The sequence below is a fragment of the Myotis daubentonii genome, chromosome 4 (assembly GCF_963259705.1).
Source record: "Myotis daubentonii chromosome 4, mMyoDau2.1, whole genome shotgun sequence".
In the NCBI taxonomy this organism is placed as follows: Eukaryota; Metazoa; Chordata; class Mammalia; order Chiroptera; family Vespertilionidae; genus Myotis; species Myotis daubentonii.
The window spans coordinates 10,551,273-10,577,348 of record NC_081843.1 but is presented as its reverse complement, the minus strand read 5'-3'; the positions used below and the strand labels follow the sequence as shown (position 1 = coordinate 10,577,348).

The following is a 26,076-nucleotide window of genomic DNA, read 5'->3' as shown; positions in this document are numbered from 1 at the left end:
AGTTAGAGACGACAAGTTAGTTGGGTGTTCCTTGAGCAGGTGGAGTGAGGGTTCCTGGGAGCAGCAGTCATGTCTTCCTGCCGGGGAGCCTGTAACCTCAGCCTGGTGTGGTCGATTGGGCCATGGGCTGTGACAGGGAGGTGCACCAGGACAGCCTGGGACTGGGAAGGGTATGGAGGTCGGTCCCCGGGTCAGAGACAAGCCTCCCGCTCTCCCTCTGCACACTAAGCTGATTTGCCCCAACCCCTCTGGTTTCCACCCTCTACTGCCTGGGGCAGTCACCTGCTACCCGCAGGCCCATTTCTTGCTGAGGCGAGGACCTGGCTGTTATTTGAGGACAGCGGGATGTCCTGAAGCCAGCCTTTCAGATGGGCTGGCTTCCATATCGCCTCAGACTGCTGTGCCACCTCTCTCTGGCCCGTCCAATGTACCCAGGGGCAGACTCCTCGCCCATGAAATTGTCACACTGCCAGTTGGGTTGAAGTTGACTGGGTGTATTGAGCCATGCCCAAGGAGGTAAGGGCTCTGTCCACATTTGATAGCTCTTTGAACTTTTTGCTTAATTATAACATATTAATAGAAAATACATGTAAGTATACCCCCAGCGCAATAAAATGTTCACTAACTGAACAAATGGATGTAACCAGCACCCAGATAAGAGGCACGACCAGCGCCTCAGAATCCCCCTTTTGGCCTCTTCTGTTCTTTCCCAAAACGTATCCACTAACCCGTCTGGCCAGGTGAGTGTGGCCTGGTGGTCTCTCAGCAGGAGCCTCCAGTGGAGGGCCAGGGAGCACACTGGACCCTTGGTGCCAACTCGAGGAGAGGTGGGGAGCCAGGGGCAGGCACCCTATCCCTGGTGCCTCAGGGGCTCACTTCCTTCCCACAGCGGCCAAGATCGCGGGCCTGTACAATGACTCGGAGCCCCCGCGCAAGACCATGCGCCGGGGGGTGCTGATGACCCTGCTGCAGCAGTCGGCCATGACCCTGCCGCTGTGGATCGGGAAGCCTGGTGACAAGTGAGGGCAGGCCCAGGGAGGGGGGGCTGGCAGGGGAGGGGCTGGGACTGACACGTTATCCCCTCCGCAGGCCGCCCCCACTCTGTGGGGCCATTCCGGCCTCTGGGGACTACGTGGCCAAACCTGGAGACAAGGTGGCTGCCCGGGTCAAGGCCGTGGATGGGGATGAGCAGTGGATCCTAGCCGAGGTGGTCAGTTACAGCCATGCCACCAACAAGTGAGTGCACACGCCCAGCCCTGTGGGAACTGGGACACGTGTGAAGAGCCGGCTCCTTGGGCTACTTCCCTCCTCAACCTCCTCCCCAGTCCGCACCTGGTGTGCACCGCCCTGCACCCACTGCTCTCCTTTCCTTCGCCCGCAGGTATGAGGTCGATGACATTGATGAGGAAGGCAAAGAGTGAGTGTGCTGGCCAGGGCGGGCGAGGGAAGCCTGGGGACAGCCCTGCTGCTGGGAAAGAGCCCCCCACCTGCCATGGGTTGACCTAAGCGCCCCTCCAGGAGACACACCCTGAGCCGGCGGCGCATCATCCCACTGCCCCAGTGGAAGGCCAACCCTGAGACGGACCCCGAAGCCTTATTCCAGAAGGAGCAGCTCGTGCTGGCCCTGTATCCCCAGACCACCTGCTTCTACCGTGCCCTGATCCACACCCCCCCACAACGGGTAAGGCAGCCCCCGGGGGAGATCGTCCAGGACACCAGGACCACCCCGCTGACCTTCCCTTTTCCTTCCCTCTTGTCCTTGTAGCCTCTTTGAGCTGGCAGGGTCCTGAGCTGTAACCCCTCCAGCCTGTCCCCCAGGCAGTGCCGGCGCCCTGCGGAGCCTTAGAAAGCCCCGGTGTGTCCTCTAGTCTAGCCTCGCTTTCGCATTGAGGCGGGGATCCTGAGCCCCGAGATGGAAGCCTTGCTCAGGGCCAGTCTTCACCCCCGACCCCTGCACTCTAATCACCCGTCACTGATGGCAGTTTAAAGGCTAGTCTCCCCTGTTCCTCCAGGACCCCTGCCTGCTGCCCTCTGAGTTGTCCTTGCTCCCCTTAACCTAGAGGCCCCTTCCATGTGGCCGCCTGTGTAGCTAGCGAGTCCTTTCCCTCGCTATTCACCCCCGTCCTTGGCCCTTGGTGGCTGAGGAGCTCTGTAGCAGGGAGCAGGTTCAAACATCTAGACTTCTTGAGTGAAGATGAGATGGGAAAGGCTAGGAGCCCACACACCAGAGGTGCCTGTCGGTCCAGGCTTGGGGCGAGGGGGGCGCTGGCCTGGGGCTTTCTGACCGGCGCCTCCTGTCTGCCTCCTGCCGCAGCCCCAGGATGACTATTCGGTCCTGTTTGAAGACACGTCCTATGCAGATGGTTACTCCCCTCCCCTCAATGTGGCCCAGAGGTACGTGGTGGCTTGTAAGGAGCCCAAGAAAAAGTGATGCAGGCTGGCAGTCTCCCGCCTCACGGGGATGCTACAAGACATTATGTGAAGAAATAAACGTTCTTCCCCTTTGCCATGTCTCCTGGGTTCTTACCCCTCCCCACATAGGGCAAGTTGGGGAACTGGCGCCTCATTTGGTCCTGTGGGCAGTTACTCTCTCTCTCCGCTCGGGTCTGCTTTTCTTCCAGTCGGCACACTCCATGCAACAGAAGCTGTACTTTATTCTTGAGGCCCCTGTCGGGCCACTCGCACACACTCCCTGGGGAGCGGTCCCATGAACACCACTCACAGCTCTGTGTGGAACTTGAGGTTGCAGCCTGCCATCTTCTCAGCGTAGTGGGCATCAAAGCGCTCATTCTGGGCCACAGTGAACATGGTTTTCCAGTCCCCCGTGATGCCTGGGGAGGGAGGCGGGGTTGGAAGGAGGGAGGTTAGAAGTCCTGGCCAAAGCAGAGGCCCCAAGTGGCCCAGGGCCAGCTCTAGCCGCTGCTCCCGCCCTCCCTCCCCAGCGCCCCTCCTGGTGGGCACTCACCTTTCCTCATGAAGGCGGAAATGTTGTGGTCCATGAGCTCCACGGGTATGGTGCTGTAGTTAGCCATGGGGTTCTTCTTCATCTCCTTGAACGACGTGTGCCGCACAATGTGATCCACGGTCTCCTCTGACAGGGAGCGGCCCACGAACTCCAGAATCTTCCGAATCTCCCTTTTGGGGTTCTGGAGCAGCAGGGGGGCTCTTCAGTGAAGGCTTGGGTTGTGCGTTGAACAAACAAAAGGGAGGCCCCACCCTAATGTCATGGCCACTTCCGACCCTGCTCGGTGACTCTGGTCCTTTGTACTCTGGCACTCCTGGGGCAAAATTAATTGCCTTCTGCCCTGTGATCTGTTAAGAAGCTGTATCTGGCTCCTTAGGGTGAGGGCACGGACAGCCCTCTGTCATTACTGGGCCCAGGGAGAAGCAATAGCAGTAAATGGGCGATCAGTGACTGCACTTGGCACTGACTCAGGCGCTAGGAGATAAGAGCTCTATGGAGTGTGCTGGCCAAGGAGCAGGGGAGGTGAGGTGGGTCTAGGACCCATGTAGGGTCTGCCATAGGGAAGGGGGCTTAGAAGGTCTTGGGACTCGCCCCATGTGCAGGGAAGTGGTAGCGGGGTCTCACCTCCTGCATGTCCTCGTAGAAGAGGTAGAGAACAGGGTGGGTGCGCCTCAGCTCCCACCACTCCCGCACGTGCTGGTACCAGGACCCATAGGACACTGGGGAAAAGGGCAGGGGCACGGACAGAGGTTGGTATTCGTTCCAGCTGGCTGCCCCTCAGCTCACCCCCTCCTTCCTCCAGAGTCAGGCCCACCTTCCCCAGCCATGAACTTCTCCAGGAAGCTCTCCCAGGTGCCGGGCTCAGGGTGCACTTTGGCCATGCGGTAAAAGTGGTAATAGGAGACGGCCACATCCTTGGCGTTCCGGGCAACGTAGATCACCTGGAGAGGCAGAAGACACCCCACCCCGCACCGCACCGTCACCGCACAGCACAGCAGGCACTAGAGGTTCTTTAAGCATCACATCCCACCCTCACAGCCTCCCTGCAAGGGGGTTCTCTCTTGGTCTGGCCAAGAGGGAAACAGGCTTAGAGGCTGCCTTGGGTGTGACTGAGCTGGGATTTGAAGCCTGCTCTGATGCCACAGAGTCCTGGCTGGTTCCAGGAACTGCATTTTATACTCATCCAGTCTTCTCAGTGCCACTGTACCGATTTGGAACAAGGCGTGCAGAATGCCCTCCGGCCCCTCCTCCACAGGCCTGTGAGCACCGAGGCCTGCAAAGTCTCGCTGTCACTGGCCATCTGACCCACCGGAGCATGAGGTTGACGACTTCTCCCCGTTTAAGATGACACCTTCCTAGAAGATGGGGCCAAAGCTGGGTTGGACCCAGCTGCCTTTTTCTCTAGCTTCCATTGCCACTCACCTTAATCTTCTGGTCCAGCAGGGCCTGTGGGAGCAGAGCCAGGGGCAAGTGTGTCTTGAGGAGCCGTGGGGCTGGTGTATCTTTCAGAACCTCCATACCTAAGCCATGGATAGGAAAGGTCCAGTGAGCTGGAGCCCGGGCCCTCCCTCCCTCCACCTCACTGGCCTCCAGCACCCCACCACACACCTGTGGGACACCCTGGACCCTTGAACTCAAGGAAGGGCACCCGGGTTAAGATGGGAGCCCTCTGACACTTCTCCAAGTCGCCATCCTGGTAGATCATGTCCAGGATCTCACTCACCCAGGTGGTGCCTGGAGAGGAAAATGGGAGGTAAGTGGGGCTGAGGACACACCCCTGCTGGCCCGAGGTGGGGACTGCAGCCCAGGAGAGGGGTGGGTGGTCCTCATCACCTACCAGATTTGGGGTAGGTGCTGATGAGCAGGTCATCGGGCCTGGGCTGTAAGCTCTGCAGTGGCCCAATTGCCTCTGCAAAGTACTTGATGAGAGGCACCCCCTTCACATACTTCAGTGGCGGGCGGGAGGTGTCCTGGACCAGCTCCATGCTGCCGAGTCAGGGTCCGGAGTGGGGCCGACCTGCCTTAACAACATCACAACAATGTCTTCTGTTTGATTGCTTTAAGGTAAGAAACAGGCTGAGCAACTTGCCTACACACAGAGCCAGTGAGTGCTGGGCTGGATTCCGGCCGGATCTAACACAGTGGGGCCACAACTCTGGAGGCACCTTTGATTTACCCGCAGAACTTTTAAAAATCCAAATGCCTGCCCAGCTAGAGTGGCTCACTGGTTGAGCATCTACCCATGAACCAGGAGGTCAAGGTCCCATTCCCCGTTAAGGCACATCCCTGGCTTGCCAGCTCGATCCACAATAGGGGGCATGCAGGAGGCAGTCAATGATTCTCTCATCATTAATGTTTCTCTCTCTTCCTCTCTGTCCTCGTAAAATCAATTTTAAAAATATTTATTTTAAAATCCCAGTACCTGGGCCACACCCCAAGGCAATTACATTACTCTGGTGGGACCCAGGTACCTGGGTTTTGGAAGCTGACCAGGAAATTCCAGTGTGCACTTGTGAAAACTCCTACTCTGGGGCCTGCCAAGTGTTTTTTTTCAGTACTTGCTGCTGCAGCTCTGGATCTGATGCCAGTGGGCTCCTCCCCATCCTTCCCTCCTTGAGCTCCCTCAGACCTCACATACAGAAACCTCCCCAAAGCCAACTGGGCCTGTGACCCAACTTGCTCAACCACACTCCATCTTGGCTCAGGGAGAAACAGACAAATGAGCAACTGAGCTTGTTTTGGGAGCCGTTCTGGTGTGATGAGCAAAACATGCCCCAGTGGAAATGGAAAGAGGAAGGGGTTCCAGGCCAGACTGCAGATGGCATCGGACTGAGCTGGGATTTCCATGGGGAAAGGGCAGGGTCAGATTGAGCTGGGATTTCAGGGAAAGGGCAGGGTCAGTAGAGGCGGGAATGGAGAGATCAAGCAGTGGGAGCGAACAGTGCAGGGTGAGGGAGGTCTGGCCCAGCCCACCCTATCCTAGCACTCACCTGACCTCTCCAGACCTTGGCCTTGTGGCGCTCTGTTGTGCTGTCACGTAGGTGAGTGCAGAACTGCAGAGAGCTGCAAGTTTTATAAGTCCAAAGTGGGAGGGATTTGGAGCCAGCACTGGGCCTTGGCTGTCTTACAGGAATGGGTGGGGTTTGGGATGGGGTTTGGGGTGGGAGGGCCCCTCTCTGTTACCCTCATTAGCACCCCCCGCTGAAGCCAAGATTAGACTGGCTTGAAAACCCAAGATGTGGGTTTAGTGTGTAGAAAATAAAAGACAGAAGCAACACCAAAGGGCCTAATCGCTTTTTTTTTTTTTTGAGCTGTAATCCCAGCTTCTGGCTTGTACTCCAAACTCCAGCTCTGCAGGAGCCAACAGCTTTTTCTAATAAACGGGATCTGCAGAGGACAGAGGAGTGGAGGGGAAAGGTGGGCCCAGGCCAGTCTGAGGACCAAAGGTTCAGGTCAGGGGCAGCCCATACGCCCCAGGCAGCAGTGATGTGGGTGGGTGGGTGACGGGGCTTGGGGCAGGGCACTGCTCAGCAGGCTCTCCTTGAGGCAGCATAGGATGGGAAAGAGCAAGAACGCTGGAGGCTCATAACCCTCAGAGTGACCCCATTCCACGGTTCCCGTGGGACCTCACTTGGGTGGTGGGAGAACAGCCCCCAGAAGGTGCTTTTCTTCCCCTGGGTTAGAAGGGGGCTTGTCCTTTGTCCTTACTGTTTGGATTAAAGTCCAAAGTCCATCTGGGCACTGGAGGCGGGTGAGCTCTGAGTCAGGGTGTGAGTCTCCAGGCCATCAAGAATGTGACCTCAGCCCACCCGCTGTGGCTCAGTGGTTGAGGGTTGACCCAAGAACCAGGTCAGGGTTCAATTCCCAGTCAGGGCACCTGCCTGGGTTGTGGGCTCAATTCCCACTAGGGGACCTGCAGGAGGCAGCTCATCAATGATTCTCTCTCATCATTGCTGTTTCTCTCTTTCCCTTCCTTCTCTGAAATCTATAGAAATGTATTTTTTTTAAAAATCAAAAGGAACTGTGATCTCAGAGGCAGGCCAGGGGAAAGCTGAGCAGAAGGGCCTCCAGCCGAGGAGAGGCTGGTCCATCTGGGGGCAGTGGCCCCTCCCCCGTCCTCTGTTCTCCTCGGGCCCCAGTGACTGGCAGGGCCTTTGCCCCCTAACTCCACACACCCCCCAGCAAATACCGAAAGATGCCCTTAACTCAGACTTTTTATTGTACTCAAGTAAAAACTGCCCGGACCGGAAGGCAGTGGCACGAATAAGGAATGGGTGGAGGGCTGGGGGTGCTGAGGGTCAGATCTCCAGCATGTCTGTCCAGTGTTCCTGTGGAGACAAGAAGGGTGGTCAGAGGCAGCCCAGGGGATAGGCTGGGGCAGGGTCCAAAACACCTCTCACCTCTTCTAATTCCAAGTTCTCCTCTTCCTCCTCGGAGCCCATCCGGCACAGCCGGATCAGGTCTCCCCACAGCAGTGAGTTCTTGCAGCTGCCGAGGGTGCAGTTGGTAGGAGACAGTCAGAGCACAAGCCTCCCTCAGCCCAGGCCCTGGGTGCCAAGATGAGGACTCGGACGCCCTGGGCCGAGGCAGTGTCTTCGCAGAGGTCACCCGGGCTGGGGGAGGGAGGCTGGACTCACCCGGGGCACCGGCCCTCTAGGGGCAGAAGCTGCCCGGGCTCCTCCTGCAGGAACTCCTCGGCCAGGCAGGTCACGTGGGCCCTTAGGGAGCAGCCAGGGTGGGGGCAGCACAGGGGGCCTTCATCCTGTCCGAGGGGCGGGCAGGGGAGGGAGAAAATGGGGAGTAGTGATGTAACTGAAACTCAAAGAATTTCTATGGACCAGACACTGTTCCAGGGGCTTTACATCACCTATGAGGCACATACCACTCCTATCTGTATATTGTAGATGAGGACACAGGTACGGAGGAGTTCTAATGCTTGCTCACAGGGACTAAGCTGGCCAATTCTCTCTGAGCATTAGCAGTGATTCTACAACAGCACGGCCACTGCAGTTAGACCTAGAGTTCCTTACAGGCTAAGTGATCTCCGTGGCTAATCTCTGAATGGCAAGTACAGTCACGTGCCGAGTCAACGATTTGGTCAAGGACCCACATAGGTGACGTACGTCTAGCCAATAGCCTAGATGTGTAGTAGGCTACACCATCTAGGTGTGTGTAAGTGCACTCTGATGTTCGAATGGTAAAAGTATTCCCCTAATTTAGCGGCATTAAGGTATGCAGTTTACTTACATTTAATGTGAGTGAAAGTCAGACCTGTCATCTCAGTTAATATACTAAATATTTATTTGCCACCTGCTCTGTATCACACCCTTCTACAGTACTAAATAAGAACCACCCTTGTGGAGTGTAGTATGGAGTGGAGGGGTGTGAGACTGATAATAAAATAAAATAATAGTTGACCCCTGAAGAACACAGGTTTGAACGGGGTGGTCCATTTACACACAGATTCCCCCCCCCCCCCCCCAATACACAGTGGGCCCTCCATATCCTGGGTTTTGCATCTGCAGATTCAACCAACCACAGATCACAGAACAGTATTTTTGGTCCAGGGCTGGGAATCCACAGATGCAGAGGGCTGGCTGTTTGCACTGTTCTATTTTATATAAGAGACTTGAAAATCCAAGGAGGTGGGAAGGTCCTGGAACCAATCCCCAATGGATACCGAAGGGAGGCTGTTAGGGGAAGTAAAAAGTTATATGTGGCTTTTTGACTGCATGGGTTCAGCACCCCTACTCCTCATATTGTTCAAGTCAACTGTACATGATGTTAGACAATCAGTGTTAAGCCTTTAAAAAAAAAAAAAAAAAGGAGCCCTGATGGTGTGACTCGGTTGGTTGAGCATTGTCCCTGCACCCAGAGGCTGCTGTTTGGATTCTGGTCATGGCACATGCCTGGGTTACCAGGTTGATTCCCACTAGGGGGCGTGCAGGAAGCAGCCTATGAATGTTTCTCCCTCTCCCTTCCTCTCTAAAATCAATACAAACATATTTTTAAAAAAGGAAAGCAGTACCAAGAAAGTTGCAATTTGAGAGAGAGCCAAGGAAGACCTCATGGAAAAGAGGTGGCATTTCATCAAGACCGAAGGTCTAGGGAAGAACTTTCCAGTGAAAGAAGGGCAAAGGTCCGGGCAGGAATGGCCGCAAGTACTATGGTCCCCATTTCAGAGATGGAAGCAAGGCGGGCAAAGGCTGTCGGTGGGCTGCGCCATCCTCCAGTAGACAGCCTGGTCCTCAGTCGTCTGAACTCCAGACCTGCCCCAATCTGGAGCCCAGCTGAGCCTCTCACCTGAAGCGCGCGCGCGCACAGGGTGCAGGGGGCCTCAGCGTCCTGGTCCGGCTCGGGCTCGGTGTCAGCAAAGGGACGGGCCGGACGCTTGGGGGCCAGCATCCGCGGCGGCGGAGGCCCGAAGGCTACCGGCACGTGAGGCGGGGGTGGCAGGCAGAGGTCCTGGCGGAAGTCGGCGCGCAGCCAGCGCAGGGTGAGCGGGAGGCGCGCCCAGGGCGGCGCGCGCAGCATGTGCGCCAGCACCCGCAGGTGGAACGCGAAGGCGGCCTCGCTGCGCAGGCGTGGTGCCACGTGCGCCAGGCGGCGCGAGGCCTGCGGGTGCTGCCAGGCCCACTCGAACTGTGGGCGGGAGGGAGGGCTTCAGGGCCGCCCCGGGAGGGCCCCGCGCCCCAGCCCATCTTCCTGCCACCCCGTCTCCTTCCTTACCCGAAGGGCGGCCACGGCGGAAGGGAAGCCGTGCACTATGAGCACCATCTCCCTGGGGAAGAGAACGAGGCGGTGGCCCGTGAAACGCCCCCGCCCCCACCCCACCCCCGCTCCACCCGTGTCAAGCCCAATCCCCTCGCCACGGGTCGCCTTCGGTCCTGCCAGAGAGTGGAGTCCTCGCCGCGGGCGTCAAGCCTCGTCCACGAGGCGCTGCCCTCCTTAGAGGCCCGCCCCTCGCACCTGCCTCCTCGGCTCCTGCGGTGACCCGCACCTTGGAGAGGGTCCGATGGGTACAGGCGGAGTGGGATTAAAGACCAGGAGACAGGGTTGGGAGGATTGGCACAAGGCACCAGCAACTTTATTCTTTACACACACTGTTTTATAGCTAAGCTGTGACTGGTCATGCTTCATAGATCTCTGCTAGGGCCTGGCCTGTCATAGGGAAGTAACAGATCGTTACAGGCTGGGCAAGACTAGGCAAGCTTTGTCTAGATCCATCTATTGTTTGACAGTTACTATGACAGGTTACAGTTACTATGACAATCAGGTGATGCTAGCTTAACTACACTTTTAGCCACAGAGGTCGTGCCTCGGTCAAGCCTTGTCTAGTTCCACTTTGCTGCAAATTCTAATAAAGCCTTAAACCTTTCCTGAGCTTTGACCTTAAAACCTTCCAGGATCGACGTAGGGTAGAGTCCAGGGCTTTGCCATGTCCTCTGGTCCCCAAAAGGCTCCGCCCCCGGCCACAGGGGCTTAACTGCCTTCCCAGGTTCTATCTTCCATCCCAGCCTGGCTCACCAACCCCTGTCGCGGGACCAAGCCTAAACCATCAGTCCCCTTCCTGACATCCTGGTCCCACAGGCTCCTCCTCCCCACAGGCTCCTCCCCGGAGACAGGCCCACCCACCTCACCAGCCACCCCAAGGCCCGGTTCTCAGCGCCACACCGGCCCCGCCCACTGTCACTGACTCTGCCCCGGGCCCGCCGCCTCCCTGAAGCCCTCCTCTTGCGTGACCACCCCTCTTACCAGGGCCCGCGCCCGCTGGTCCGCCAGGCCCCGCCTTTTCTGCGGCCTCCGTTGTGCTGCTGCACCCGACGAGCCGGGTTGACGGTGAACCCCACGTAGACGCGGCCCCGGTGCCGAGGGTTCAGGCAATAGAGCAGGTAGACGCCGAAGAAGCACCCGGGCCTCGCCGCGCCCCCCTCGGGACCCATCAGCACGTGGGGGTTGGTTGCTGTGGCCTCTGAGTCGGGGAGGGTTGGGTTGCCAGGGCCGCCATACACTAGTCTGGGGAAAAGCCCTTGTTGGCGGCTGCAGCAGCGCGGGTTCGGGCACCCTCTCCTGGCCGGAGCCAGGAGTCCAAACCCGCCGCGGAACCTCGGGCGGCGGCACCAATGAGCGTCGGCGGGGGCGGAGCCCGGCCGTGCGCAGGCTCTGATTGGCTGGCGGGCGGCAGGCGCGGAACGCGGGCGGTTGGAAACTGGGTTTCCGTGAGGGCGGAAGTGCTGGGCTCGCGGACGCCTCAGTAAGGGCGGAAGTAGAGGCCTCAGCAGAGGTGGCAGCAGTGAGGGTGGAAGCAGCGCGACCCGCGTGGGATCGGGGGTTCTGCCCGCGCCGGGCCGCCCACGCCGGCCGCCATGGAACTCAGCGCCGAGCACCTGCGGGAGAAGCTGCGGCGGGACCTGCAGGCAGAGCACGTGGTGAGCTGCGCGGCCTGGACCTGCCGGGCGAGGGCAAAAGGCTCGTGGGTGGGCGGCTGGGCACCATCCCCATGATTCTGCCCCTTAGGAGGTGGAGGACACGACTCCCAACCGTTGCGCGTCCAGCTTCCGAGTCCTGGTGGTGTCGGCCAAGTTCGAGGGGAAGCCGCTGCTCCAGAGACACCGGTGAGGCCAGAGGCCCGGGGAACCCCTCACTCAGCGCTGTCCCGGCACCACACCCCCCGGCACCACACCCCCCGGGACCCCGAAACCCAACTCCCTGCCCCGGCAATGCGGCCCAGCCCTGTGGGCTACAGGCCCCCCCAAGGACTTCGCCTTCTCGGGCCCCGCTGGGGGTATCGAGGCTTAGGCCCTCTACCGCTCCTGTCCCAGGCCCTGGGCGCCACAACTTGGGGACACCTCCAGCCTTCTGGGTCAACCTAGCTTCGGGGACCGACTCAGGCTCTGCGGTTTCCTAACAACGTCTCTCCCGCAGGCTGGTGAACGCGTGTCTAGCAGAAGAGCTCCCGCATATCCATGCCTTTGAGCAGAAAACCCTGACCCCAGAGCAGTGGGCTCGTGAGCGGCAGAAATAAGAGACCAGCACCTGCACAGCCATTAAATTATGAATCAGGGCCAGCTTCTGTGTTGCTGTGTTGTGTGTGGGAGGGGCACTGGGGCTGTCTAGCCTAGAGCCTGGCTTCTCCCTGCCCTGACACTCTTCGTTGTCTCATTGTTTTAACTTGGACAAGTCCCTCTCCACCAAAGGCCTCTGTGTCCCCACTTTTAAAGTGAAAGTTCAGTCCTTAAAATCCCTTTCAGGACAGGCCTCACAGGCCTTTTCTGTAATGCTTCGAAGAGCCCTACTAACCAACCACCTATTTGTGGACAATTGCTGGGTGTTCCTGCCCTCTGCCAGCCTTCAAGATGCACCGATGAGCCCTGGCTGGTGTGGTTCGGTGGTTAGAGCGTGGGCCTACAAACCAGTGGGTCCTGGGTTCAATTCCCAATCAAGGGCATGTACCTGGGTTGCAGGTTTGATCTCAACCCCGGTCTGGGTTCAGGAGGCAACTAATTGATGTGTTTCTCTTACATCTATGTCCCTTTCTTCCCTCCCCCGAGCCCTTCCACTCTCTAATCAATGACAAAAAATCCTTGGGTGAAGATTAACAACAACAAAAATGCACAGATGAGAAAGTGCTTGGGGTTTCAGGGTGCTGGCCAATTTAACAAACCTTTCCCTCTCACCAACATCACCCCATGTCAGAAGCATAATAGAGGATTCCACACTTCCCCTGCAGGTTCCCACAGGGACATGGTACCCCAGCAGCTGGGATGCTGATGTTTTCTGGCTCGCTGGAGAAGGTCCAATGACCTTTTAGCCCTGGGCTTGGTGTGGCCAGACCCCCTTGAGAAGACCATGTGGTTTTCTTTTTTCTTTAATATTTTTATTGATTTTAGAGAGGAAGGGAAAGAGAGAGAAACATCAATGATGAGAAAGAATCATTGATCCATTGCCTCCTACACCTCCCCTCCCCCCAGTGGGGATGGAACCCACAACCTGGACATGTGCCCTGACTGGGAATCAAACCGTGACCTCCTGGTTTGTAGGGCAACACTCAACCACTGAGCCACACTGGCCAGGCACCATGTCGTTTTCAAGAATGGAGGTGTGGGCAGAGGATATGAATAGGGGTAGAACAGGAAAATAAGGCCAACCAGAGCCACAAAATAGGGACAGGTGATGCCTCTAGTATCAGCGTGAACACAAGTACCAGGATTGGTAAGGCCTTGCACGTGAAGTCCCTGAGACCTGGTGGGGCCAGGGCTCTTTGGGAATATGGATTACAGATTTCAGCCGTTCCACCCACTCTGTTCCCCTGTGTTTTCAAGGGCAGTGTCTTGGCCCCTAAATTATCTCCCCTCCTCCTCCACCCCCATCTCCTTCTCTTGTTCTTGTCAGAGGGAGAATGGGTTGGAAACCTGGAAGTCGGGGTGATGACAGGTGAACCCTTCTGGTTCCCAGATTCTTTCCTGAGCTGTTTTTCAATTCTCCTGGGCCAGGAGGACAGCTAGTGACCAGCCATTCAGAAGGGCCTGTCCCCGTTGTACACGAGAGGCTCAGAGAAGGCACCTCACCTTCCAGAGTCCAGATTTCCGGATGCTGTCACACCCCTGATTGGGTCCACCACTGTGTTCACAGGGTTGTGGGATCCCTCCCCATTTTATTGGAAAGAAGTAACTTGCCCAGAGTAACGGCTTGCTTAGAGGGTGAGACCAAAATGGGCAGACAGGGACAATCTTACGGCTGCCTCGCCGCTCTGCCCAGGTGGTTTTCTCTGGCATGCTGAAGAGGGAGAAGGGGCAGCAGATGGGCACCGAGTCCTCGCTGCCCCTGTGTGGTATGAACCAAACTGCTGTGGCCAGGACACCTACTCCTCATAGCCTGTGTCCCAACTCAGGGGTCACCTGCTAAGGTGGGTGTCAAACCCACTCCCAAGCCCCCACTTGATGGAGCCTGACAGGTTATTCAGGTCCCTGCCTCACAGGCCAGGCCCAGGCGAGACCCACAATAAGGGCTGGAGAGCCAGCAGCCCTGCGCAGGGAGGCTCCAAACTAGGCGGGGAGAGAAGTCATGACTCAGGACCTGCCCTTCAACTACTCGGTGCCTCAGTTTCCTCGCCTGTAAACTAGGGTTGGGCCTTGGCTTTAGTTCTAAGCTTTCTCTTTACAAAAGGACCCCTCGGGCCTACAGTTTGAAAGAGGTCCTGTAGGAGCTAGTTGTTTCATTTCCCCACAAGCAACAGTGTAGTTAGTGCGTTACATGTGACCTGATGTGGTTAACTGGAAAAGGCAGCTTTGGGGTAAACGTGGGCGTTCTGAAGCCCCGGGCTAGGGCCTTGAGTAGCTCACACCTGCCAGCTGCAAAACGCCCCCAAACCACACCAGAATGGGCTGCTCCCCCGCCAGACCTGTTCTGTGGTTTACTCCAGAGCATTTGGAAGCACCCCTCAGCCCCTGCCATGGGCCAATCCCATCAGGCTTCCGAGGGGGGAGTTCAGAGTCAGTTCAGACTCAGCACTCAGGCGCACAGTCATCAGAGTCTGAGAGGTACCAGAAAATAAAGCCATTTTATTTTATCTGCCACTGTGGCCTCAGGAGTGGGAGGAAAGGGGGGGCGGGGGAGGCGATGCGGTGGGCCCCAGCTGAAGGCCCCGGAGTCTCTACTTGGCCAGGACTGTCTCCTCCAGCCTATCCAAGCGCTTCTGGAGCTCCTGCACCGTGGCCTGGAGCTTCCTCACCTCCTCCTCCAGCCGGGACACGACGTCCTGGAGGACCCAGCGCTGCGTTAGGCCCGCTCCACCCTGGACTCCCCTTACCCTGGCCGAGAGCCCCAGAGCTTGGGCCCTCTGTCTCTCAGCCAGTTGCTGCCCAGAGAGCTGCAGGCCTACAAGCCTGAAAGCTGCATTCTGAGGCCTCAGGATTACCCACTGGCAGCCCCTCCCTACCCTGTCTTCCCATCCTGGCTCCAGCCTCCCATCGGCCTCTCACCGAGCTTGGAGTGCCACTGGCCTCTGGTGCTGTCTTCCTGCGCCCAGTGTCCAGGCCCCGGTTGACCCTCAGCTCCCGGCTCTTTGAGGGCACATAGCCATCCTTGAGGGAAATGAGGAGGGGCCCAGCATCCCGGCCCCCCAGCCACTCCTCGGCTGTGAGGGCAGCGTCAGGCCCTGCAGTGGGCGGGTACAGGTCCTCCTGGAACAGGTCCGACTGTGGGCAAGACAAGGCTGGTTAAGAGCGTGCTTAGGCCACACCACCACCCTGCAGCTCTGCAAGGTGTGCCCAGCCCAGAGCCCAGGGAGGGCATGGCATCACCTTTCTAGGCACTGTCATGGCAATGGGCTCACACTTGCGCTCATGCAGCTTGTAGAACCTGTGGAAACAGGAAGGTGAGCAGCGCCCGCAGCACAGCTGGGCTGAGACTGAAGGTCAGCCTGAGGTCAGCGCTGCCCAAGGAGCATGCTCAGGTCAGGGTCAGGGAACAGTCACCTGGCGATCTCACACTTGTTCACCTCCAGGCCGCGTTTGGGCATGTAGCCCATGCCACGCTGGGACTCCTTGGAGCTGAACATGGAGAGATAGTGCAGGAACGGGGCCTCGGAAGTGATCTCGAAGTACCGGATGGAGCTGTCACCCTGCGGGTGGAGGGTGCGAGGGGAGATCAGCACCGACAGGGGCCTGCAGCCGTGCTCCTTCCCGGCCCCTCTGCCCACCTCCCGCCCCTGGCCCCCGCCCCACTGGGCCACCTTGCCACAGAGGTAGACGATGTTGGTGTCGGGGTCAAAGAAGGGCAGCAGGACGCCGCTGCTCGTGTCCAGCTCCTGCAGGGACAGCGGCTCCTCCAGCTGCTTCTGCAGAGACGGGTGGGAGAGAACAATGAGCTGGGCCACGCCAGGCCCCGGGCGGAGCCCTTCACTGGGCAGCCACCGGGTGGGGGTGACCCTTACAGACCAACCAGTGGAAACGCCCACCGCAGGCGGGTAAACGGCCCGTGGACATAGGGCGTGGGCTTGGCAAGGCCGGACTAAGCCTCCAGATTCTCTGCGCTCACCGTGTCCCACAGCGCCACCTGCCGCTCGCTCATGCGGCTGAAGCCCGTGGTCAGGATCTTCCCGTCAGACACGAACACGGCTCGCACCGGCCGGGTGCCCTCGTGGGGACGGTCCTTCTCCTGGGAGGGAAGGGATGTGGTCGGCCAGGCAGGGGCAAGAGAGGACCGCATCTAGCACCCCGGCTGTGGTGGGTAGAAGGGGTGAAGGTCCCTGGGTCAAGGGTCACACAGTTCATTGCAACTCACAGCTACGACGGTGCCTTTGCGGGGCTCGATGAGGCGCACGCGCTTGTCGCGGCACGAGGTGCAGATGAGGGCGCCGTCCCGGCTCCAGTCCACGCTGTAGATGGTGTCCGGGTGCACATCCGCGCCCAGCGTCAGCACTGCCGCCCCGGTGCCCACGTCCCACACCAGGATCACGTTGTCACAACCTGGGCAATGCCCCCCGTGTCAGAGCCATGAGCCGCCCCCTCGCTGTCAGAGGCCAGACCCCCCGCCCCTCCCCCCAGGCACCTGCACTGAGCAGCACATTCTGGGCTGTGGGGTGCCAGGCAATGATGCCCACGCGCTTGGTGTGGCCCTCCAGGGTGACGACAGGCTCCCGCATGGGCAGCACCAGGCCCCCATCGGGGATCTCCCATACCTGCAGAGAAGGGGCGCGTGAGTCGGGCACCCCACATGTCAGATCCCGGCCTGGGGCCCCCTTCTCACCGGTAAGCCCACCACCACTCACCATGACTGTGCAATCTTCTGAGCCACTGGCAATGACGTTGTCATTGTGCGGGCACCAGGCGATGTCCAGCACGGGGGCTGTGTGGCCACAGACCGTGGGCACATTCTTGTCCACGCGTCCAGTCTAGAGGGCACAGCAGGGCCTCAGGGAGGTGCTTTTGCCCTCCAAGCCCAATCCAACCTCCCCACAGCCCTTCAGAGAGGCACAGAGGGCAAGGCCGCAGGGGCCCGGCAGGCGGAGCAGGCCAAGGGCAGCAGGAGTTGGTCCCCTGTTTGCCCGAGGCCAGAGTTGTCAGGGCAACTCAGAAGGGCCGGCCCGCAGGGCCACAGGAAGCACAGTTTGGGGTGCGGGGCTGGTCCTGCCTGCTGGCAGATCCTGGCAGATTCCTCCACCTCTATCTCAGTTTCTCATTTGTGCCCTGAGGGCCCCCGCCCCCACCCCACATCCCTGAGTGAGGCTTCCAGGCACACAGGCCAAGGCCGGGGACAGGGGTGGGGAAGGGGGCGGGCGTCCATTGCATTGGGCTGAGCGTTCCCCAGGCAAGTGTGTGAGGATGGTGGGGCTGTGGGCATGGGCCCTTCTAGGAGAGGGACCGGGAAGTCTGTCATAACGGCCCCCAGACAGGAGCAGAGGTTTGGAAATGGCCACTTCCGGGGACAGCTGTGCAGAAGGGCTTCCTGCGTGAAGAGCAGGCCCAGCTCTCACCCTGACAACCACTTCCTCTTCTCTTTGCTTCCATCGGCCCTTTTTTGGTAACAACTTAGGGCCCATCTCCCCTTCCTGCGTCACCCGCTAGAGCACAGCAGTGTGCTGGGAGTCGGGGTCAGCAGACAGCAGGGCGGGGGACAGGGTCAGAGGCAGGCAGGCGGGGGCCAGGAGAGGGCCCTCTGTATCATCCTTGCCCGGGGGCTGGGGCCCGAACTTGCTGGGTCCTCAAGGGCTCTGACAGGCCCAGACATGGAGTGCCCCCAACTCTAAGAGCACTGCTGGGCCTGCCCAGACCCCAGCCCATCCCTCTCTGTGCTCCTGAGGGGAGAAGGCCCCAGGCTGAGACTTGGGAGACCCTGTCTCAGGACTCACTGTCTGATCCTTCTCATGCCTTCTCCCCTCTGAGACTCAATTTCCATTCCTTTAGTTAAAATATATTTTTATTGATTTCAGAGAGGAAGGGAGAGGGGGAAACATCAATGATGAGAGAGAATCATTGATTGGCTGCTTTCTGCACACCCCCTACTGGGATTGAGCCCCAACTCAGGCATGTGCCCTTGACTGGAATCCAACTTGGGACCCTTCAGTCCACAGGCCGACGTTCTATCCACTGAGCCAAACCAGCCAGGGCTCAATTTCCATTTAAGAGCTGGCAAAAGCTTAAAGCTCATTTAGCCCAGCTCAGTTTTATAGATAACACTGTGGTCCAGGGAAGCTGGTGACCGTCACCTAATCAGGACCACTCAGGGGGCCATTGGATGGCCAGATGCTCACCTTGCCCAGGGGCAGCACCAAGAAGGCCCCTCCCCCGCTGGCTTCACAGATCAGGGCCACAAACTTGGGGTTGACAGCGCAGAAGCCACTGTCCCAGGTGGTCTGTGACACGCGTACATCCTCATAGCACTGATCGGCCTTGGCCGGTTGTCCAAACACGTGGCGGAACTTGCTGGAGCGGACCACCTGGCGGCTCATTCTGGGGGAGGCAGGAGAGGGGGGGCGGGGGGAGACAGAGGTTGAGAACTTTTCTCCCTTCAGGCCAACTGTGACCTTACAGTCCCTGCCTCCCCCAGGAACCCCTCAGCCTGACATTTAAGGTCGCAGCTAACTTCCCCAGCAGTAACATCCGGGACTCCCCGCCCTGGCTCTGGGTAACTGACATCCTGCTACCCTCGCACTCTCAGCTTCTGCACCCCTCTCCCAGCTAACCTGCAAGGCCCACCTTCTCCACACCCCTCGGCTCTTGCTTCTGCAGCCCCGAGCCGGGGCCTTGCAGCAGAGCCAGCTCAGGGGGCAGCACCTACTGCGCTTTGTCAGGGACTGGCTGATGGACAGAGCTGTTCTCCCATGGCTCACACGGGGGGGGGGGGGGGGGGCTCCAGCGCAGACAGTGGGGAGCCTCCTCGCCTCCTGGCACAGCGTGGACACACGGAGGGACTAGCACGGGGCCTGCCCAAGAGCCAGCTCTCTGCTCTCCGGTGTCAGGATGGCTTCCCCAGCAGGTCTCTGGGCACCACAAATGGGCAGATGGCCTGTGTCTGGGTTTCTCCTCCTCCCACTCCTCTGCCTCTCGCCTCCACTTCAGCAGGTGCCCCGGGTGCCATCTCCCCCGCACCCCTCCAAACACACACACACACACACACGTGCACACACACACACGCACATGCACACACACACACTGGAACTCCACACAAGAAGGGAGAGGCGGCCGACTTCTCTGAGGTCCAGCTGGGATGGTTTCCCCCGTTGGCTGGGCAGAGAGCAAGTGGAGCGGAGGGGACCGCCTCTGGCTCCCCAGGTACCAGAATGGGGTTCCTGGGGAGGATGGGGCCCGTGCTGCCTGCTGGGAGGGCCTCTAGCTGCTCCCCAGCTTCTCCAGGTGCCCCACTCTGGGCCTGGTCCTTCTCTGCGGCTCCAGCGCCCTCGCCCACCCCGTGCCTCCCCGGAGGCTGTAGTGCGCAGCGTGTCTGAGGGTGTGAGAAGCAGGCTGGGGCAGGGGTCAGTCCAGGTGAGAAGCCTGGGTTTGGGGAGCAGGAACCCCCAAACCGGAGGTTGGAGGACAGGAAGCCATCGCCCCACCCTGCCTCCTCCCCCACCGCAGGTACCAGGCCCAGAAACCGCGGAAAGGGGAACTTGGTCTTTTCTTGTTTTGCTCGCAACCCCTTCCTGTCTCCCAGCTCAGAGCAGCTGCCCGCTCACCCCACCCTGCCCCCACCCCACCCAAAGGCTCCCATTCTGGGGAGAGCCGGGGCCCCCCCAGGTGTCCTGACCCCCCACGTCCATCTCGACCGCCGTGGCCCCTCGCCCTCGCCTCCCCGCGGAGCTCCGGGGCCACAGATGGACCCTCCCACGCGCACCCACGCCCGCAGGCGCGTCCCTCCCGCAGGGCTCGGTCCCCATCTCAGCGCCAGCGCCCAGTCCGTCCGCCCCCACAGCGGCGGTGCCAGGCGCCCGCCGCCCCACAGGTGGCCGGGACCGCGATGCCCAGCCCCTCCCGGGACAGGCCCGCAGGCTTACCTGCTGCGGAGACCTCCCGGGTGGAGGCGGGCGAGAGGGAGGAGGAAGCGCTGGGGGAGCCGGAGACGGCCCGCTGAGGATGCTCTTGTCAAGACAATGAATGAGAAGCCGGGCCGCCCGCCTCCTTAGGGTGGCAGCGCCCCTTTGGGCGGAGCTCCGGCAGGACCGGGCCCTTCCCTCCGCGAGCGCCGCCCCGCCCGCCGCGCCCGTCGCTGCCCGTCGCTGCCCGCTCCCAGCCTGACAAGCTCATCCGCACTTTTTAATGTCAAAATGCACACACACTCCGCTCCTTCCCCTCGTTTAGCTTCCCCCTGCCACCTCCACGGCCCTCCCTTTGTGCGGGCCCCACGCCCACCCCGCCACCCCGGCTCCTCTCCCCGCCGCGGGGACCGGCGGAGCCCGGCCGAGGAGGGGGGCCTGCGCCCACCTGCGCCGGCGGCCCGGCTTGTCCAGGCTCCTGCGCTTACAAATGGGTGGCCCTGCAGGAGCCCCTGAGCCTCGGGTCTCATGTCTCCGTGGACGAGCACTCTGCTCTGCCTGCGGGGGGCGGGGGGCGGGGGGAGGGGGATGAAATAATTTGGCACAGGAGCCCCTCCTTGTGCAGGGCTAACCGGTGAAGAGCCGCTCCTGCCCCAGGGGGCGCTCAGGCTACTGGAAGGAGAGGAGCAACTAGCCCCAAGGGAGCCAGGCGGGCAGAAGCCTGGACTTCAGACTCAGAGGAAGGGGGCCTGTGTGCCCACCCTTGGCCTCAGAGGCCACGTCCAGAGGGCAAGGAAGGCCTGCTCCCGCATCAGCGGCTTCATGAGTTTGACTCCCACTGTCACACCTGCTGAGTGACCTGGGCAGGTTGCCTAACCTCTCTGAGCCTCTATAACAGAGTAATACTCACCTCCTGAGATCACGGGGACAGGAAGCCTTATGCGTCCCGTGTGGAGTGGGCAAGTGCTTACTAAATGTTCCTCTTATCACTATTGCTGTGTACAGGGTATTGGACCAGGAGCTGCAAGGACGAGAAAGAGCCAACAGGCCTGACGACAGAAGGTCTTGCAGGCCGAGGGGCAGCCTGAGCAGAGGTCCCAGAACATGAATGTCAGGGGATGGATTCAAATCCTGCCGCCGCCACTGACGGGCTTTTTTTCACTAGTATAATGTTTTGAGATTCATCCATGTTACTGCATGTCCGATAAGAATTTTTATTTTACCTAAGCACAATACCATTATGTAATAGACAAATATACCTTAAAAAATTAGTGATGATTTCTTTTTTTTTTTTTATTGATCTTTTACAGAAAGGAAGGGAGAGAGATAGAGAGCTAGAAACATCGATGAGAGAGAAACATCGATCAGCTGCCTCCTGCACATCTTCCCCGACCAGAATCGAACCTGGGACCTCCCAGTCCACAGGCCGACGCTCTATCCACCGAGCCAAACCGGTTTTGGCAGTGATGATTTCTTCACATCATCTAATACCCAAGTCATGTGCAAATTTCCATGATTGCCTAAAAAAAGAATCCAGTGGTCAATCTTAACATCACCAAAAGTAGGACAACCTGACATTATGTGCCTCTGATAAAATGATGCAAGAAGTATGTAATAGTACCTTTTAGTGTTATTACCAAAATCACTATCATAAGCATCATCTTGAATGTAACCAAGCCTCCAGATCTAACTACTGGTTTATAGTGAATAAGGAAGATAGAAGGACAGGTTAAATAATACCACAAGGAAGCAATTAGCTAAATCTAGAATGTGGGAAATGTTATAGGACAAATGACCTAGCGTCAACAAATAAATGGCATTAAGAGAAAAAGGGGGAGATATTAAAAGAGTTTAACAAATATATCAACCAACTGTGATGTGTAAACCTCCTTTGGATTCTTATTTAAACAAATCAACTGTAAAAGGAGATTTTTTAAAATACATATATTTTATTGATTTTTTACAGAGAGGAAGGGAGAGGGATAGAGAATTAGAAACATCAATGAGAGAGAAACATCGATCAGCTGCCTCCTACACACCTCCCATGGGGATGTGCCAGCAACTAAGGTCCATGCCCTTGACCAGAATCGAACCTGGGACCCTTCACTCCGCAGGCTGATGCTCTATCCACTGAGCCAAGCCGGTTAAGGCTAAAAGGAGATTTTAAAAATTAAGATTGTCACTTACAACCAAGAGTTCTAGCCCCTCGGTGCTGCACTAACATTCCATCACTAAAGAATCTTAAAAGCCCGACGAGGCATTTCATCGTCCCTTTTCACAGACAGCAACATGGAGGCTCAGAGGAGAAAAACAACCTAGCCCAGGTTCAAATACAAGTCTGCCTGCCTCTGAAACCCTGAGTCCATTCAGGGGCCAGGTGACCTCTTGAAGCCGAGGCGTGCACACAGGCGGAGAGCAGCGGAGGCAGGAGGGCGAACGGGGGCTGGAGCCGCGTAGACAGTCCATAGATGTTAGTGGACTGGATGGATGATGTTACGCGTAAACTGCGTCTTGAATAGGAGTTTGCCGAGCAGAGAAGGGAGGGGAAAGGGAGAAAAGTAATTCAGATAAAGACCACGACTGGAGCCTCAAGTGCTTGGCATGAAGGAGGAAGGGATCGGGCTGGAAGACCAGCAGGAGGCAGATCATGAGAGGCCTCAGCCTGTGTCTTCCTTTTTTCTTTCTTTTTTTTCTTTTTTTATAGAGAGAAAGGAAGGGAGGGGGAGAGACAGAGAGAGAAACATTGATTGGTTGCCTCATGCAGGTGCCCAACCAGAGGCCGGGGGATTGAGCCTGCATCCGAGGTAAGTGACCAGAATCAAACCTGAGACCCTTCAAGTCCTCAGGGCAACACTCTAACCACTGAGCAAAATGGCTAGGCAGCCTGTGTCTTCTGAAGGAGTGTGCTCCCGTAGGCAAGGAGCAGCCCACACAAGTCTCTAAGTCAGCGGTTCTCAACCTGTGGGTCGCGACCCCTTTGGCGGTGGAACGACCCTTTCACAGGGGTCGCCTAAGACCATCCTGCCTATCAGATATTTACATGACGATTCATAACAGTAGCAACATTACAGTTATAAAGTAGCAACGAAAATAATTTTATGGTTGGGTCACAACATGAGGAACTGTATTTAAAGGGCCAGAAGGTTGAGAACCACTGCTCTAAATAAAGAGGTGTTAGGGTCTCAGTGCAAGAGGTTACAGGCCTTCTCTCAGCTATGATCTTCCGTCCAACTGCAGGCTCGCCCTGACCCACACTCAGGAAGCAATCCCAGGCTTAAGCGGGAGGCACTGAGGACGCCATGTCCCCAGGCTCAGGCCTAAGTCAATCATATGAGCCTCTGCTCACTACCATCTACCTTGGGCTGCCTTCCTCACCTTTATGAGATGATCATGGCCTCTATTTTATGGAGAAAAGAGATGAGAACGCTTTCAACCCCTCTTCTCCCACCAGCAATAGCATCCCCTCTAAACAGCCATTCACTTTCATCACAGAGGAGGTGTTCTTGGGCCCATCGGCCTTCCCTCCTCCTTGGGCACATCCCTTCCCACCTCCTCAGTGAGTGCGCTCCGTCACGTGCCCTTTACCTGTTCTGCCAGCTTCTCCTCGCCACGGACCCTCTCTCTTCTGTATATAAAGGCAAGCTTCAAGCCTAGCTAATGGACACAGACAACAGGGGCTGAGGGCGTGAGTTGGGGAGGTCGGGGGGGGGGGGGCGGTTATGGTGGGATAAGGACACATATGTAATGCCTTAATAAAAAATAATAAATAAGTAAATAATAAAATAAAAATAAAAGCAAGCTTCAGTCCCCTTTGTTTTGGGAGAACCTCGCTCAATGTGGTAACCTCAAACCACTTCCCTCTCGCACTCTTGCTGTTCACAATCGTTTCTTGAAAGAGCTGTTTACACGCCCTCCACTTCCTCGTTTCCTACGTACTCTTCCACCGACAGGAGTCTGGCCTCTGCTCCTTCCTCTCCACGCAGACTTGCCCCCGCAAGGCCACCCATCACCTCCTGAACAGTACCGGGAAGAGCAGTAACTGGTGATAATCTGATGCTACTGCCTACTCTCCCTCCGGAGCCATTCTTTCCTTCGGCATCTGGGCCCCCGCTCCTCTTCTTTGCTCTGCAGCTCGCTCGCTCTCGATTCCCTGCTGAGCGTCCTCTCTCTGCTTCACACGCTTTGTGCAGGGAGCTCCCCAGGACTCCACCCAGACTCCCCACACCATCCCACCCGCATCCCAGCTTTAACTATACTCGTTGACGACCCTACTCTGAACTGCGGCCCAGATCGGCTCCCATTCCTCCCTAGTTCTGACTGCCAACTGTATGGCTCGACCTGCATGTCCCTTCAGCACCCCGGGAGGGCCTCACAGAGAAGGAAGTCTTGACCTTGAATCTCTCCCTTCCTCTCTCCATGCCCACCAGCACTGCCTGAGCTGTGTGGCTTGGACCACTGGCTCCCTCACCTTCCTCTCGTTCATCTTTTATGGCGTCTCTAGAGTCGCCTTCTGGTCTTACTAGGGCGACCTTACAAAACCCGACCAGCTCCCGTAGGAGGAAGTTGAAACTCCCGCGGCACGGTGTGCAAAGCCCCTGATGGTCCTCCCCCAGCCACCCGTCCGGCCTTGCTGCTCCTTCCCCAGCTCACCAGGCGCCCTCACTCCTCTGGCTCAGAGGCTGAGCCCTCGGATGTGTACAGGGGAAGGGGAGAGGTGGGTGTTCCGGCCACCTGTTGTGGAGTAAGCCGCTCCGAAACAGTGACTTAAATGGACAACCACTCCATTATCTCTCATTATCATCTCACAGGACGAGGCAGGTACACGAGTAGTTGATGTGGGCAGATGAATTATAACGGGAACTGCATTTGGTGGTCACGCGGGAATGTGGGCCTTGTGTAGCTAAACCTGGTTTTCCAAGATGTTACAAATATGGATTTTTTATATGAAAGTTCCAGATCTTTCAATGTTGCAACTAATTTAAAAGTTTCTAAAAATGTTATATGAGCAAAACTAAATATGTCATTGGTTTGGATGTCGTTTTTCTGATCAACCAATTTTTGGACTCCGTTGTTTGCCCTCAGCACAGGCTCAAAATTTCTTACCCCTTTTTTGCTACCACACTCTTGCACCCGCTACTTATCCTTTAAGATCCAGGTCAAAATTTCCTTGTCTGTGAAGTCTCCCCTGACACCCCCTCCCCCACAGCCTATCCTTAAATGGTTTCTTTTCTCCCCGGTGCTGGTGGCCCCTGCTGCGTCCCTCTATCCGGGAACCAGCGCCCTGGAGAGTAATTGTTTACAGTCCAGCTCCTCCACAGACGGAGTGTAATGTCCCCAGCACAGGGTCCAGCACTTGGTGTTCAATAAACATAAATACTTCTTCCTTTCCACCAACACTGCTAAGCACCCACCAACTCTTATCCGTTCTGCCTTCACCATCTTCTTTCCTGGCTCCTGCATCCTCTGTCCCCACAGCCTTACCCTAGTCCAGCTCCTCCTCCTTCTGCCCAGAATGATCCCACACCCAGCTAACCAGTCTCCCCAACTCCTCTCCTCCATTGCCCCAATCCCTGTCCCTCAGCCAGACTCCTCCCTAATGCACAGGTCTGACCACGTCAGCCCCATTTCAAGATTCCTCCTTTATTCCTCAGAATAAAATCCAAGCTCCGTGAACGGCATTGGTGGGTCTAGGACAGCGATGGCGAACCTATGGCACGCGTGTCAGAGGTGACACGCGAACTCATTTTTTTGGTTGATTTTTCTTTGTTAAAAGGCATTTAAACATATAAAATAAATATTAAAAAAATATAAGTCTTTGTTTTACTATGGTTGCAAAGATCAAAAAAATTTCTATGTGTGACACGGCACCAGAGTTAAGTTAGGGTTTTTCAAAATGCTGGCACGCCGAGCTCAAAAGGTCCGCCATCACTGGCCTAGGGCCTGTGCCTGTCCAGCACAGCTGGTCCAGGTTGAAAGCAGGGCCAATCCATGTGTCTTCTTTCGGGAGCCATTTCTGTCACTATGTGGGGAAAACCTTCCTGAGAACCAAGTCAACGAAAACCAAGTGGGAGTGAGGAATGGGCAGAGAGAGAGCGGAGACTGAGCCGATGACCTTGTTGAGCTCCGTGATCTCGTTGTG

General features: G+C 57.5%; 5 protein-coding genes across 13 annotated transcripts in view; 2 read left to right on the top strand and 3 right to left on the bottom strand.

The window, feature by feature from the left end:
* SGF29 (SAGA complex associated factor 29) overlaps positions 1-2,505 on the top strand; it is a 33,511-nt gene extending 31,006 nt beyond the window's left edge. For all 6 annotated transcript variants that reach the window (XM_059692381.1, XM_059692383.1, XM_059692382.1 and 3 more), the window contains 5 exons: positions 890-1,019; positions 1,090-1,236; positions 1,382-1,417; positions 1,519-1,681; positions 2,315-2,505. In XM_059692381.1, coding sequence (XP_059548364.1) covers positions 890-1,019; positions 1,090-1,236; positions 1,382-1,417; positions 1,519-1,681; positions 2,315-2,431 — 593 coding nt within the window. In that variant the 3' untranslated portion in view covers positions 2,432-2,505. The remainder of the gene's footprint in view (positions 1-889; positions 1,020-1,089; positions 1,237-1,381; positions 1,418-1,518; positions 1,682-2,314) is intronic.
* A 129-nt stretch (positions 2,506-2,634) lies between these two features.
* LOC132232785 (sulfotransferase 1A1) lies at positions 2,635-6,049 on the bottom strand. Of its 2 annotated transcripts, none has more exons than XM_059692379.1 (8): positions 5,956-6,049; positions 4,803-4,986; positions 4,574-4,699; positions 4,388-4,485; positions 3,780-3,906; positions 3,590-3,684; positions 2,966-3,146; positions 2,635-2,831 (listed from the first exon to the last, which is right to left on the bottom strand). In XM_059692379.1, the coding sequence occupies exons 2-8, from the start codon at positions 4,948-4,950 to the stop codon at positions 2,719-2,721; spliced, it is 888 nt and encodes a 295-aa protein (XP_059548362.1). In that variant the 5' UTR covers positions 4,951-4,986; positions 5,956-6,049; the 3' UTR covers positions 2,635-2,718. The 2 variants fall into 2 exon arrangements, with proteins under 2 accessions (XP_059548362.1, XP_059548363.1); XM_059692380.1 differs by having other exon boundaries at positions 4,803-5,022; positions 5,956-6,036.
* A 1,112-nt stretch (positions 6,050-7,161) lies between these two features.
* SLX1A (SLX1 homolog A, structure-specific endonuclease subunit) lies at positions 7,162-11,067 on the bottom strand. Its single transcript, XM_059692390.1, has 6 exons — positions 10,721-11,067; positions 9,695-9,746; positions 9,269-9,607; positions 7,603-7,727; positions 7,366-7,453; positions 7,162-7,293 (listed from the first exon to the last, which is right to left on the bottom strand). The coding sequence occupies exons 1-6, from the start codon at positions 10,906-10,908 to the stop codon at positions 7,264-7,266; spliced, it is 822 nt and encodes a 273-aa protein (XP_059548373.1). The 5' UTR covers positions 10,909-11,067; the 3' UTR covers positions 7,162-7,263.
* Positions 11,068-11,179: 112 nt separating this feature from the next.
* On the top strand, positions 11,180-12,033 carry BOLA2B (bolA family member 2B). The gene is made up of 3 exons (XM_059692388.1): positions 11,180-11,394; positions 11,483-11,580; positions 11,891-12,033. Exons 1-3 carry the CDS (start codon positions 11,332-11,334, stop codon positions 11,988-11,990), a joined length of 261 nt encoding a protein of 86 aa, XP_059548371.1. The 5' UTR covers positions 11,180-11,331; the 3' UTR covers positions 11,991-12,033.
* A 2,473-nt stretch (positions 12,034-14,506) lies between these two features.
* CORO1A (coronin 1A) lies at positions 14,507-20,113 on the bottom strand. Of its 3 annotated transcripts, none has more exons than XM_059692370.1 (11): positions 19,959-20,113; positions 18,219-18,417; positions 16,737-16,859; positions 16,517-16,646; positions 16,250-16,434; positions 16,004-16,123; positions 15,699-15,803; positions 15,442-15,587; positions 15,268-15,325; positions 14,947-15,162; positions 14,507-14,723 (listed from the first exon to the last, which is right to left on the bottom strand). In XM_059692370.1, exons 2-11 carry the CDS (start codon positions 18,414-18,416, stop codon positions 14,619-14,621), a joined length of 1,386 nt encoding a protein of 461 aa, XP_059548353.1. In that variant the 5' UTR covers position 18,417; positions 19,959-20,113; the 3' UTR covers positions 14,507-14,618. The 3 variants fall into 3 exon arrangements, with proteins under 3 accessions (XP_059548353.1, XP_059548354.1, XP_059548355.1); XM_059692371.1 differs by lacking the exon at positions 19,959-20,113 and adding an exon at positions 19,155-19,556; XM_059692372.1 differs by lacking the exon at positions 19,959-20,113 and adding an exon at positions 19,119-19,142.
* Positions 20,114-26,076: the final 5,963 nt, after the last annotated feature.

Excerpts from the sequence above, each read along its gene's own strand:
- LOC132232785 (XM_059692379.1), bottom strand. The coding sequence starts at position 4,950 with ATGGAGCTGGTCCAGGACACCTCCCGCCCGCCACTGAAGTATGTGAAG. Across the intron at positions 4,486-4,573 it reads GGGTCCAGGGTGTCCCACAG|GTATGGAGGTTCTGAAAGAT; the intron begins GTGTGTGGTGGG and ends TCCATGGCTTAG. Across the intron at positions 3,147-3,589 it reads TCTACGAGGACATGCAGGAG|AACCCCAAAAGGGAGATTCG; the intron begins GTGAGACCCCGC and ends CTGCTGCTCCAG.
- SLX1A (XM_059692390.1), bottom strand. The coding sequence starts at position 10,908 with ATGGGTCCCGAGGGGGGCGCGGCGAGGCCCGGGTGCTTCTTCGGCGTC. Across the intron at positions 9,608-9,694 it reads CCGCCGTGGCCGCCCTTCGG|TTCGAGTGGGCCTGGCAGCA; the intron begins GTAAGGAAGGAG and ends TCCCGCCCACAG. Across the intron at positions 7,728-9,268 it reads TGTGCGCGCGCGCGCTTCAG|GATGAAGGCCCCCTGTGCTG; the intron begins GTGAGAGGCTCA and ends CCCCTCGGACAG.
- BOLA2B (XM_059692388.1), top strand. The coding sequence starts at position 11,332 with ATGGAACTCAGCGCCGAGCACCTGCGGGAGAAGCTGCGGCGGGACCTG. Across the intron at positions 11,395-11,482 it reads ACCTGCAGGCAGAGCACGTG|GAGGTGGAGGACACGACTCC; the intron begins GTGAGCTGCGCG and ends TCTGCCCCTTAG. Across the intron at positions 11,581-11,890 it reads CCGCTGCTCCAGAGACACCG|GCTGGTGAACGCGTGTCTAG; the intron begins GTGAGGCCAGAG and ends TCTCTCCCGCAG.
- CORO1A (XM_059692370.1), bottom strand. The coding sequence starts at position 18,416 with ATGAGCCGCCAGGTGGTCCGCTCCAGCAAGTTCCGCCACGTGTTTGGA. Across the intron at positions 16,647-16,736 it reads CAGAAGATTGCACAGTCATG|GTATGGGAGATCCCCGATGG; the intron begins GTGAGTGGTGGT and ends CCTTCTCTGCAG. Across the intron at positions 15,588-15,698 it reads TCGTCTACCTCTGTGGCAAG|GGTGACAGCTCCATCCGGTA; the intron begins GTGGCCCAGTGG and ends CTCCACCCGCAG.